This window comes from Hemitrygon akajei, chromosome 5 (assembly GCF_048418815.1).
Source record: "Hemitrygon akajei chromosome 5, sHemAka1.3, whole genome shotgun sequence".
Taxonomy (NCBI): Eukaryota; Metazoa; Chordata; class Chondrichthyes; order Myliobatiformes; family Dasyatidae; genus Hemitrygon; species Hemitrygon akajei.
This window is the reverse complement of record NC_133128.1, coordinates 49137813-49151353: the sequence shown is the minus strand read 5'-3', so window position 1 is coordinate 49151353 and position 13541 is coordinate 49137813. Positions and strand designations below refer to the sequence as shown.

Here is a 13541-nt window from a genome sequence, read left to right as displayed (position 1 = left end):
AAGATTGATAAGTTCCCAGGGCCGGATATGATACACCCCAGGTTGTTGTGGGAATTGAGAGAAGAGATCACAGGAGCATTAGCCATGATCTTTGAATCCTCTTTGGCTGCAGGGGAAGTGCCAGAGGACTGGAGAATGGCAAATGTAGTTCCCTTGTTTAAAAAAGGTAATAGGGAGAAACCTGGGAACTATAGAACGGTAAGTCTTACGTCAGTGGTATGCAATCTACTGGAAACGATTCTTAAGGATAGGATCTACGAGCATTTGGAGAAGTACAGTCTACTCATGGATAGTCAACATGGCTTTGTGAAGGGAAGATCATGCCTCACGAGCCTGATTGAATTTTTTGAAGAGGTAACAAAAGAAATTGATGAGGGTAGGGCAGTGGATGTGGTCTACATGGACTCTAGCAAACCATTTTACAAGGTCCCTCATGAGAGACTCATCCAGAAAGTCATGAGGCATGGGATCAGTGGAACCTTGGCTGTTTGGATAAAAAATTGGCTTAAAGGAAGAAAGCAGAGGGTAGTTGTGGAAGGAAAGTATTCTGCCTGGAGGTCGGTGACTAGTGGAGTGCCGCAGGGATCTGTCCTGGGACCCCTGCTATTTGTGATTTTTATAAATGACCTGGATGTAGAGGTGGAAGGATGGGTGAGTAAGTTTGCGGATGACACAAAGATTGGAGGAGTTGTGGATGGAGCTGTAGGTGGTCGAAGGTTACAAGAGGATATAGACAGGCTACAGATTTGGCAGAAAAATGGCAGATGGAGTTCAATCCGGATAAGTGTGAGGTGATGTATTTTGGAAGGACAAACCAGAAGACTGAGTACAGGATTAATGGTCAGTTACTTAAGAGTGTGGATGAACAAAGGGATCTTGAGGTTCAAATCCATACATCCCTCAAGGTTGCTGCACAGGTTGATAGGGTGGTTAAGAAGGCCTATGGGATGCTTGGAATGACTTGCCAGGGATGGTGGTGGAGGCTAAAACATTAGGGGTATTTAAGAGCCTCTTGGACAGGCACATGGATGAAAGAAAAATGGAGGGTTATGGGGTAGTGTGGGGTTAGTACTTTTTTTTTAAGGATTATATGGGTCGACACAACATGGAGGGCTGAAGGGCCTGTACTGTGCTGTAATGTTCTATGGTTCTATGAAGTTGGAACAGGTACATCCAGTATTATGTAGCCTCAGTTAGTAAAACGTTTGTCTTAGCATATAGTATATATTTTACCTTTCTATGCATATAAAACACTTAAGAAACTTGTGTATTTCAATAATTGAACCACTGCGTTGCTTAGTAATAATTGTAGCTTTAATCGGGGTCGGGCCTTTCAAATGCTGCGTTAAAATTGTTCCGATCATTGACCGACTGTATTCTAACGCTTTTCCAATGACCGATGGCGTTTCACCTCTTTCCAAACTCTTTATTACTTCCACTTTATTTTCAGTTGTGATCGTAATCTTTTTTGTGGACAGAAACCCTGTGGATTCAGAGCTGCGCTGCCAGGTCCTAAAGACCACCGCACTGAGACATGTTAAATAAAGTCCGGTGTTCTGCTAGGTCCTAAAGAGTGGGTCGAGGTTAAATAATCCGGAGATTATTACTGGAGATCCAGTGGATGTAGTGTACCTTGATTTTCAGAAGGCATTTGATAAGGTATAGGAGATTGGTGGGTAAAATCAGAGCTCATGGCATTGGGGGGAAAATATTGACATGGATAGAAAACTGGTTGGCAGATAGAAGCAAAGGGTAACGGTGAATTGGGTGTTTCTCGGAATGGCAGGTGGTGACAGTGGGGTGCTCCGTATTGGGACCACAGCTGTTTACGATTTACATCAACGATTTAGGTGAAGGCATTGAGAATAACATCAGCAAGTTTGCTGATGATACTAAACTGGGTGGCAGTGTGACATGTGATGAGGATGTTAGGAGAATTCCGGGTGACTTGGATAGGCTGGGTGAGTGGACAGATACTTGGCAGATGACGTTTAATGTGAATAAGTGTGAGGTTATCCACTTTGGGAGTAAGAACAGGAAGGCAGATTATTATCTGAATGGTGTAGAGTTAGATAAGGGAGTAATACAAAGAGATCTAGGAGTCCTTGTTCATCAGTCACTGAAGGTGAATGAGCAAGTGCAGCAGGCAGTGAAGAAGGCTAATGGAATGTTGGCCTTTATTACAAAGGAAATTGAGTACAAGAGCAAGGAAATCCTTTTGCATTTGTACAGGGCCCTGGTGAGACCACACCTGGAGTATTGTGTACAGTTTTGGTCTCCAGGGTTAAGGAAGGACACCCTGGCTGTAGAGGAAGTGCAGCGTAGATTCACGAGGTTAATTCCTGGGATGTCTGGACTGTCTTACGCAGAGAGGTTAGAGAGATTGGGCTTGTACACACTGGAATTAAGGAGATTGAGAGGGGATCTGATTGCAACATATAAGATTATTAAGGGATTGGACAAAATAGAGGCAGGAAATATGTTCCAGATGCTGGGAGAGTCCAGTACCAGAGGGCATGGTTTGAGAATAAGGGTTAGGTTATTTAGGACAGAGTTAAGGAAAAACTTCTTCTCCCAGAGAGTTGTGGGGGTCTGGAATGCACTGCCTCGGAAGGCAGTGGAGGCCAATTCTCTGGATGCTTTCAAGAAGGAGCTAGATAGGTATCTTATGGATAAGGGAATCAAGGGATATGGGGACAAGGCAGGAACCGGGTATTGATAGTAGATGATCAGCCATGATCTCAAAATGGCGGTGCAGGCTCGAAGGGCCAAATGGTCTACTTCTGCACCTATTGTCTATTGTCTATAATAATGTACTTGAGCATCCGCTTTTTTTGGTATCCGCGGGTGGTCCCAGAACCAATCCCCCGCGGATATGGAGGGCCGACTATTATTATTATTTGCATGGTTTTCTTCACTTGCATATTAGTTGTTTGTCTGTCCTTGTCAATGTGTCATTTTTCATAAAATTCTTTTGTATTTCTTTTTTCCTATAAATGTCTGTAAGAAAATAAATCTTGGTAGTATATCATAACATACTGTATAATAAATTTACTTTGAACTTTGCTTTTATGAAAAGTGATATTCCAATTTTAATTCTAACAGGATGTTATTTATATCATTCAATCCATGCATAAATTTCATTTACTTTTCTTGTTTTTTTTTAAGTGATTTATTTTGTACTAATTCTGCTTCCAAACTGACTTTTGGATACTGACTTTATTGGCTTATTTGAAATACAGTACCTAATGCCAAGTTTCTTTTTTTCAGAATTGATCTAATTTATTGTGGTCTAATTTTAGTCCTTGAGATTAATGTGAGAATAAATCTCTTGTATTTCAGGTTTACGTCATTTAGCCATTTTGAAGTTGATGGGTGTGGGTACTGATGTTGGAGGAGTTTTGGAACTCTATCCAATTAATGGTAAGATCGCTTACATTCCTTTTGTATAAATTTAACAATATTGAAACAGTTGTTTGAGCTGAAACTCATCTGGTTTTGACAGCTATTATTTTCCAATATAGACAGGCTGCTGTTTTATAGTTAAATAATGTTTCAGCCCAGAGGGTCAACTAAGAAGAGGGGCTTTACAATTTTACATGATTACATTTCATCTCATGGCTAGCTTTTCATCAATGTTATTTTGATACTTCAAAATAGGTAAAAAATACATTTTGTTTTATAAATTGACAGAAGCATGATAATAATCTCTTTTAAGTAGTTACCTCCTCTATTAGAAATATGAGGATATGGAGGGGTGGGATTACTTAATGCTGTTATCCATTAATCTGGTTTCCTTTCGATACTATAAAACTCCTGATCATACTTGTCATCAGCATTACTTCAGAGTCATTTCTAAGCCTTTGATAAATGATTCCTTCTCTTTTTACAGATTTCTTTCAGAAAACAGATGTTTAATCTATCTCTTTCCAGACAATGTTTTTAGTAAAGAGTAATGACCCTGAAGCTTACAGAATCTTTGCTGATTCTCACTAAGCTTTATAGTGATTTTTTTTCTCTTTTTAGCCCCCTTGACACCTTTTAGTACTCTCTAAGATGGAGGCTGTTACTGCTTCTTGATAAGTAATATCTTAAGGCAATTCTTTTGGAAATATGGGATTACCATAAAAGTAAATGTGAGAATTAGTTTATGCTTCAGGAATGCCAACATAACCTTAATTACTGAACTAAATCTTCATTTGATAGATCTCACACTTTAAAATGCTTAAGCCAAAAGATTAAAAATAAGTGCTGGACATTGATTATTTTCTGATTGACAAACTTGCTTTCATTTTGTGAATACAATGTGTCTGGACGATGTCGACAAAACTGTGAAGGCTTCTGTGATATCAGCACTGAAATGTCTTGGCTGGGAGAGGATATGGTTGAGGTTGTGTAGGATTTCAGATCAGTCAGAGTTTGAAAAGTGAACAGGTAAAAGATGAAAAGGAACCCTCTTTAAGGCAAATTGTGTGTGGCATTGTTTTCATGGACTATTCTATACAAAGTGAGACTTAATCATTTGTGTTTTGTGTGTGTTCTGTAGACATTAAAATGAATTAACTTATCAACTTGAAACAAATCTGCTCTCATAAATTGTTCACTTTATCTTCAAAAAGTTGGCTGAAGCATATACAAGGGCACAAAATGTAAGGCAGGTTTTTCCTGGGTGTTTTTTTTATACATGTTTCATTTTGGGACTGCAGCCAAACCTGAGAAATATGGACTTGACATGACTAGCAAGAACATACTGTATTTAATTGAATAGCTAAAGCTGTCTTCAGATATAAAAGTCCACTCGTCAAGAATTTTACCTCTCTTTTTATTCCAATTGATCATTTTCCTCTTTCCCCCCAAACCTCAATTACTGAAATCATTCAAGCCTCCAATCACATCTCTGAAGTCACTTGTCCCTACCGCCGTATGCCCAATAGCCATCATCACCCAGTCATGTCCACAACCCAGTTTTCTATAAGGTTACTCTCTGACTTCATTGTCACATAATTTCAAACTTCCCAGTGGTTTGCAGTAGCTTGTAAGTTTTCTAAATCCAGTATGTTTATTGGAAGATGTTATCTGTTGTAACTCCAGCAGCTAATCAAAAGAAAAACGTGAGTGTTTGGAAAACTTGTCTCTTTAGGTTTACCTTAGTGAGGTGTTCACATAAGACATGATGATGAAATGACATATGCCATTCACCTTCTTCTTACATATAACCTATAATGAATTATGTAAAGAAACTATATATTTACATTATTACCGAAATAATGAATACACTACACTCCTTCCTGCTGAACTATAAACTCCAACTCAATATAGAATGCATCTCAACTCAAATATTGTTCTGAATATTGTAATGTAATGTTATGAATATACAGTATACTATATAATGCAATTACCAAATAGACATCCACAGCATAATAGATTTTAAATCGTCCCATTCAAACCTAAAGATTTAATCACTGTGGAGGATTTCTCACTCTTGTGGGATAGCATCTTTCCTGACAAGGGGATCACTCTGCTTGGCAGGTGAGACTTGTGGTTGTGAATGGGACAATTTAAACCTCTGTGGTGGTTGTAGGAGCTGACTCTGGGACCGCAGGAAGTGGTTCTAACAGCTCTGGACTCGTTTCTTTTCTAACAATTGACTCGGCTCTCCTCGATTGATATGTTGTCTCCAGATGATATCAGGTGCAACCTCCACTGTGTAGAAGAGTGCGCCAGTTCTGTCCTTAATCTTTCCAAGTACCCACTTTTGATCACCTCTGTAGACCCTTGATAAGACAGCTTGTCCAGGAGTGAAACATTGAACCTCCTTGTTTGAGGAGCCCTCACTTCATCTTAGCTATTTGTCCTGCATACTCCTTCTGAGATTGGGTTTGAGGAGATCCAAGCATGAGTGCAAGGACAACCCAGGAACAGCATCGCTGGTGAATTCTTGGTTGTAGAGCGTGCTGCATTGTGATATGCAGGGAGCTTCTAATTCAGTGTTAGTGTTGTGTGTTCTGCTGACATTGCTTACAGTGCGTTCTTTAGACTCTGGACAAACCTTTCTGCCAAGCCATTTGTAGCTGGGTGGTACAGTTCAGATGTACTACCGTATGTCTTATTCCATTCATTTTCAGGAATAACTGAAACTATTCCACAACAAACTGTGGTCCATTGTCACTGTCTAAGTGCTCTGGAACACCAGTCCTTGAGGAGAGGCTTCTCAACACATCAGCAGGGTGCAAAGTTGTAGTGGAGGCCATTGGGAACACCTCTGGCCACCTTCTAGCTACATCCACTACTACCAAGAAATTTGTGCCCTTGAGTGGTCCAGCAAAATCCACATGAATTCTCTACCAGGGCAATGCATGCCATTCCCAGGGATAGAGAGGTACTGCTCTTAGCTTCTTCTGCACATGTTGGCATCTTGTACAGTGCCTGGCAAGCTGTTCAATCTATTGATCTATTCCAAGCCACCGGACAAAGCTTTGAGCCAACACTTCCATTTTGATCACACCTAGTTGACTGGCATGTAGCACCTCCAACACTTCAGCTCCCAACCTGGATCGTACAGAAACTCTCAGTCCCCAAGAGTAAACGGGACAATCAATCAGCGTTTCCATGGTTAGTCGTCCTCTTGAATTTATCTTGTAATTTTGTCCTCCAACAAACAGAGTCCATCTCTGCATTTGTGTTGCTATTGTTAGTGGAACACCCTTCTGTGGATTGAAAATGGACTAGTGATCAATGATCAGTAACAAGGGTAAACTCTCTCCCGTACAAGTTCTAGTTGAAACATTTTACACTCCGAGCCAGACTCAAGGCCTCTCTGTCAATTTGTGCGTGATTTTTCTCTGCAGCGGTAAGGGAGCGTGATGCAAAGGCTATGGGTGTTCATTTCCATTACTCATAGCATGTGACATGACTGCACCTAGACCATAAGGAAAGGCATCACAGGGAAGCTTGTCTAGACAGTATGGCTCATAATGTGTGAGTACTTGTCTGATGTCAACATTTCCTTTGTCTTTTCAAAAGCCACCTCACACTGCTTTATACATTGCCATTTCTAACTGATCTATCAAAGTGAGTTCAAAGGGCAGCACAGTAGCCAGGTTTGGCAGGAATCTGTTATAGTAATTGCCAAATCCTAAAAAGGATCACAACTGTTACACTTTTTTTTTCCTTGGGACATCCACCACTGCTTGAATTTTCTCAGCACACTTTTGAAATTCTTGTGTATCAGTGGTGTGACCACAGGAAGTGATGCTTGGTTGAAAGAATTCATACTTGTTGCATTATGCTTTGAGCCCATATTCTATTAATCTCTTTAACACTGTCTTGAGATTTTGGAGATGTTCCTTGTCATCCTCACTGGTAACAGTGATGTCAACCAGGTAACACTGTGTCCCTGGGCAGCCTTGCAGCACCTGGTCCATAGCTTTCTGCCAGAGTGAAGGTGCAGATGCTATTCCAAAAATAAGCCTGTTGTAGCAATAAAACCATTTGTGAGTGTTTATGGTGAGAAACACTTTGGACTCTCTTTCATCTCCATCTGTAGGTAGGCGTCAGCTAAGTCCACTTTGCTGAAGTGTTTTCCTCCAGAAAGTTTTGCAAAGCTATCCTTTATCCCGGGCAGAGGGTGCTGAGCTACTTTCAGTACTGGGTTAATGATGACCTTAAAATCACCACAGATCCTGACAGACTCATTCTTCTTGGCTACTGGGACCACTGGCATTGCCCATGGGCTCCACTCAACCTTGGAAAGAATTCCTTCGGCCTCCATGTGATCTAGCTCACTGGCTACTTTATCACAGATGGTATAAGGACCCGGAAGGACTTTGTAAAACTTGAGTGTGGCATTTTCGTTTAATATTATTTTACCCTTGATATGTTTGAGTTTTCCAAAGCCATCTTTGAACACTGCTGAATTCTTATTTCTTCTTAATTCACTTTCAGTTGATTCTATTGCAGGGGATGTGGCATGCAAATGGTGGATGGATCTCCAATTAAGTTGTAGTTGTCTTTGTGAATCACGGCCCCACAATGCTGACTTTCTTGTTTTTACCGCATACAAGCCCAATGTGGATTGCTAGTTGTTGTATTTTGCTGTTACAAATGTTATTCCTATAGGAGTTACCTTTTCTCCAGTATAAATTCTTATTTGGAAAACTGAAGGCTTTGGCTCAGTATCTTCGAAATGCAATTCAAACTCATTTTTTTCTAATGACTGAAACAGCCAAACCAGTGTCCAGTTCCATTTTAATTAATTCACTTCTGATGGAAGCCATATTGCTTGTCTCTTGTTAGTGTTTGCATTATAAATCTCAAGGCTACCCAGTTCTGTGTCACTCCCGTCATTATCTGATTTTACATCAACAGCATGCAAATTAGTGCACTTAGTGAAACAGCAATTTGACCTTTTTCTCTTCCCCATGGAGTCCATTTATTTTTGTCTGCCCAAATTGCTCTTTGATGTGTCTTAATTTGTTGCCCTTTCTGCCTTTTCTACAAATTTTATCTTCAATCCTGCATTGGTCTAGTGTATGTGAGCCGCTGCCGCAAAGGTAACAAAACCTGTTTAGCCAGGCAGGTTTCTGCTTAGACATTGCAACTTTGTTCATGCTCACTATCATTCCTGTCTGAAACTCAATAGTGTCTGTCTGCTGTTTCCATTGATATGGCAAGTACAACTGCTCTTTTAAATATGATTTGTGCTTCAGCTAGCAGCTGTTTGCCTTGTTGTAAGATTTCATAATGTAAATGATCTCCCAATGCATCATTAAGCCCTTCACTGAACTCAGACAATTTCTTCCATTCAGCCATGAATCCTTTTGATTCAACTTATGAAACCTAAAGCACTCTGCAATTAACAATGGTTTTGGTTCTAAATGTTCCTGCATTGTTTATGATATCAGCAAAGCCCATTTTGTCTGGGTTGGCTGGAACAGTCAAACTTCTAAGTAAACTATGTTTTTCCATCTGTTGCATTCAGCAACACTGGCACTTGTTTTTCATTGGCTATTATATTTTCTACTGGTTCAGTATACATCAACCAGTTATCTGTTGGGCAATTGAATATGTCTTATCATTCTGCTGCAGCCAGCCATTTTTGCTTTTATTTAAAGTTTATTTTTGTTATCTCCCAGTACTGTGAATTTTGTCCTTTTTCTGCTTTTTTTTAAAAACTTGACCATATCTCTTACCTTCTGAAGAAACATGTGCTGCACTTTAAAAAAAATTGAACCTCCCCCGCCCTGAAGAAAAACATGCTGTATTTGTTTAACTCAAACATCACAATGCACTTCAATGTCACCTTGGCTTCATTTTAAAACTACTTCATCGACACTGTTATGTTTTGTAACTCCAGAAGCTAATTGGAAGACAGACCCTGGAGCCGGGAGTATGTGTATTCTTAGTTTTACTTTCATGACGTGCTCGCATATAACATGGCATATTAATGCATGCCATTCATGTTCAGTACTTACATATACAGTAATCCATAATGAATTACAGTATATAAAAAACAAAGAATGCTTGATCAAACTATATTTTTATAATATTACTTAAATATTGCTGAAATATTAAATAATCTACGGAAGAGAACAATATCTATCTGAAAGTAACTTGTAAAAATAGCAATTCATGAATGATGATTTCATCAAGTAACAATTTCCCAATTCCTGTATAAGAACTGTTTGTTTAAACCCACTACAGTACTTCTGAAGCACACTTTGAGGAACTTGAAACTCCATGAGGAACTTTTTCTCAGATGTGGCAGTTTTCAAAACTCTTGTTATGCTAATACCATAGCTGTCAGCCTTCTGCTCAAAAGCTAAAAATCAAGAATGTGGCCATTCTTAACGCAGAAATCCTGTGAGAAAATGCTTTCTTCTGCTTCTCATGCAATGAGATACAGTTAGGAGGAAATATTGTGGTTCATTATATTGTACTGCATTGAAATTTATGGCTCTATAAGTCATTTCTACTTGGGAGACATTCCAAACAAGACAAGCATCAAGTATTTTATAATGAGTACAGAGACTGAGTTTTTGTAATATATGATGTTCTCTATTGAGATATTTATAAGGCTAATATTCCAGCAGCAATGCCATACAAATATTACAGTAACTGAACACATTTAAAAAGTTTTAAAATGTGACTATTTTAATATATTTTGATGCAAAGATTGACATTTTAAACTTTTGATATGCCATTTCTAATTCTATGCAAAATAAATTTGTATAAGTGCATATAAAGCTGAAGATAGTCTATCTCAGAACAGAATATATAATTTCTTAATAGTAAGGATAATCATTGAATTTTATGATAAAATCTTCATTCTATAAGATATTGTTATTTATTAATTGAGTACTTACATTTTTATTGGATTACTAAATGGAGTTGCACTGAAATTGCATTTCAACTGAAGAATCTTTTAGAATGTATGTTTGGTAAGATGAATTGACTTTGTTCGCTGTATTTACAGGAACTTCGTCTGTTGATCGTGAAGATCTCTCACCATCCTTGGTAAAAGACCTAAGGAATTATTTCCAAGTGAGCCCAGAGTATTTCTCAATGCTCCTGGTTGGTAAGGATGGAAATGTCAAGTCGTGGTATCCAACCCCAATGTGGAATATGGCCATTGTGTATGACCTTGTTGACTCCATGCAACTTCGCCGACAGGAAATGGCCATTCAGCAATCTTTGGGTATGCGTTGCCCAGAGGATGAATATGGACATGGATACCATGGTTACCAAGATGGATATCATCAACAGGGTCACTATGGTGGATACCCTTATTAAAAAAGGGTGACATTTTGGATCTAAATGCCGCATATTCCATGGACTAAGTTTCGTAAAAAATCCAATATATCGCATTTGATACCGATTGGAGTTTTGTTTTATATAATTACTGAACAAACTCCATCATAGCCATCAGGGAAAATGTTAGTTTTCAATTATATTTTGGATATATTGAAAGACTAATCTCTAAATTCTGTTGATTCAAAGAACAAATAGTAGTTGTCAGCCTTTTTGCAAGAAATATTTTATAGCTGGTACTTAACATGGAAAGTATGTATATCCATAATTAGAGATGTTTTGTTTGTTCTACATATTTATTATGTATTAAAGGGAGAAAGATTTGCATCAGCTTTAAGGAATCAAATAGAAATAGCTGGTCTCCTACTGTATAGATTATACATAATCAGAAACATTCCACTGAATTTTCAGTGTGTGTCAACTGAGATGTATTTACATGGACGCAAAAACTTAAAAAAGAATTCTGCAAACATGAAACTAGTCTGAGTAACAACTGCTTAGGGTGTTATTGAGAACTGCTGCAATAGGATGCACTTGATTGCACACGGAACATGCATAGCATTTCAAATATAGATTTGGATACTACGTACAGATCACCTATGATGAGTATACTTATCTAAGAGAAAAAATGTGCCTGCACTATGAAAGTATTCATACATTCAATTTGTAAGGCTCTAAGGATGGCATACTCTTGGCTCTGCATTATGTCTAGTGCACATTTACAAAGAAGGGCCTATACAAAGCTTGAACTGCAAACAATGTACTGCCTACAGACTTATTTTTCAGATTAAACTACGCTGTGGGCTGTATGATAGAACTACAGGAAACTGCACCAGCCTTTTTCTTTGACATAGGAGATAGATCATAAAACAAAATATGCCATAATACACATCAGTTCAGGCAGCATTTGTGGAGGTAGAATGACACATAACATTTCAAGTCATTTTGATTTGAAGATTAAATCTGCATTTCACTTTCCACAGATGCTGCAAAATGCACTGAACATTTCGAGCAATGTTATTTTTCTTTCAGATTGCTACGGTTGTGAAAAAAATTACCTGCCTTAATACCACTTCTGTTTTTTGGGGCCTTACTGTTCACAATTAAACTGCCATATTATTCACAATAGTGATTAAGCTTCAGATTTATTTCTTTGGCAGTAAAGAACTTTGGGAAGTAGTAAGATTGTGAAATGTACTATGTAAGTGCAAGTCTTTTTATTTGTATGAATCATTCCTAGGTGATGGAGATGAGTTGAACTAACATTTTACAGTAGGCTGAAGGTCTTGTTGATAATAAAAGGAGGGAGATACATATTTGCAGGGTATTATTTCACAGCATGTTGCAGCACAAACATTTCTAGTCCAAAAATACTTTTGAACTAGGGGTTTTTTCATATAGTTATTAAAAAATCAATTAAATTGTTTATTGTAGTTTACTCATTGAACTGTTGAGAAATTCCGCAGTGCAAGAAATAAATTACACTGTGTACAGTGGTTGACCATCACTGACCTTAGAATTATTAAAAAACAGCCTTCTTGGGTAGTAACAATTAGAATCTAGGTGAATTTCCTCTTCAGATGACTAACAAAAGGCCAAATCATACTTATTTGGGGAAGCAATTACAACATGAGCAATTTTCTGACCAGGTAGTTCAGTAGTGGGGTGGCATTGTCATACTGTTGTGAAAGAACCTTCATAATATTTAAATATATATACTTCTTCATGAGGAAGAGAAAATGATGGAATTGGTCAGATGTTCATGAATTTTGAAAAATGATGCTTCATTTCTTTTGAGTGTCATTATTCATTATAAATGCTGCACTTTGCTAGTACTTTTAATTTTACCATTTGCAACTTAATGTCTTTTATCACATTACTGTTTTCTCATCTCATCAAAATCTAAATATTGTGCTAACACCTTCCTTTTCAGACTATGCTATTGTTTTTCTGTATATAAGTGCTTAATCTCCTTTGCACTTTACATCATTTAATATGTTAAAAAATTTCCGAAGTATTTGAAGTAAAAACATTGGTTTGGAAATAAACCCAAGCTTATTTTGAAATGATGTTATGTGATACTACTACTTGATATACAAAATTGTTTCACTGCTAGTTCAGCTGGTTGAACAGACAAATAAAAACTCATTCTGATCATTGGTGTAACTTAGCTGTACTCAGAGCGCCATATGGAGCCCAGCCTTGCAGCAAAGAGAAGTAATAATCTCTAACTAGCAATCCACAGGATGCTTAGTGTGAGTTGTATGCGATCAAATCTAGGCCTGGATTGAGCTCAGCTGTGATATTGCAAAGAGAGTTCTGTTGCCCAATGCCAAGAAACTTCTTAGGTGCTTATTTACATTTGCCGAGTATCTTCAGCAGAGGGTTTGCAAAGAGCCACAGAATACATGCATATATTCTGCTAATCTTTAAAGTTAGAGATGACCCATTTATTAATGTCTGCTTCTTAATACCTTGCCACTTCTACTTTGATAAAGACTACTAATGTATTAATGTTATGACACACTACTTGAGTAATATACAGGTACTGGAGGAGCTCAGTAGGTCAAACAGCGTATACGTAGATACTGTCAGACCTGCAGCATCTACGTGCTGCATGACTCTGTGTCGGAGTGTCTTCAATACTTAAAAATACGACACCTAAAATTGACAACCCAAATCTTCATTGCTCATTGTGATATTTTTTTTATCTAAACGTTTGGAAAAAAAAT

General features: G+C 38.0%; 1 protein-coding gene across 1 annotated transcript in view; it reads left to right on the top strand.

Moving 5' to 3' along the window:
- ccdc80 (coiled-coil domain containing 80) overlaps nt 1–12966 on the top strand; it is a 43388-nt gene extending 30422 nt beyond the window's left edge. Inside the window, exons 6-7 of the mRNA XM_073045505.1 lie at nt 3343–3423; nt 10475–12966. Of these exons, the coding sequence (XP_072901606.1) occupies nt 3343–3423; nt 10475–10791 (398 nt within the window). The 3' untranslated portion in view covers nt 10792–12966. The remainder of the gene's footprint in view (nt 1–3342; nt 3424–10474) is intronic.
- The last annotated feature ends 575 nt before the right edge of the window (nt 12967–13541 follow it).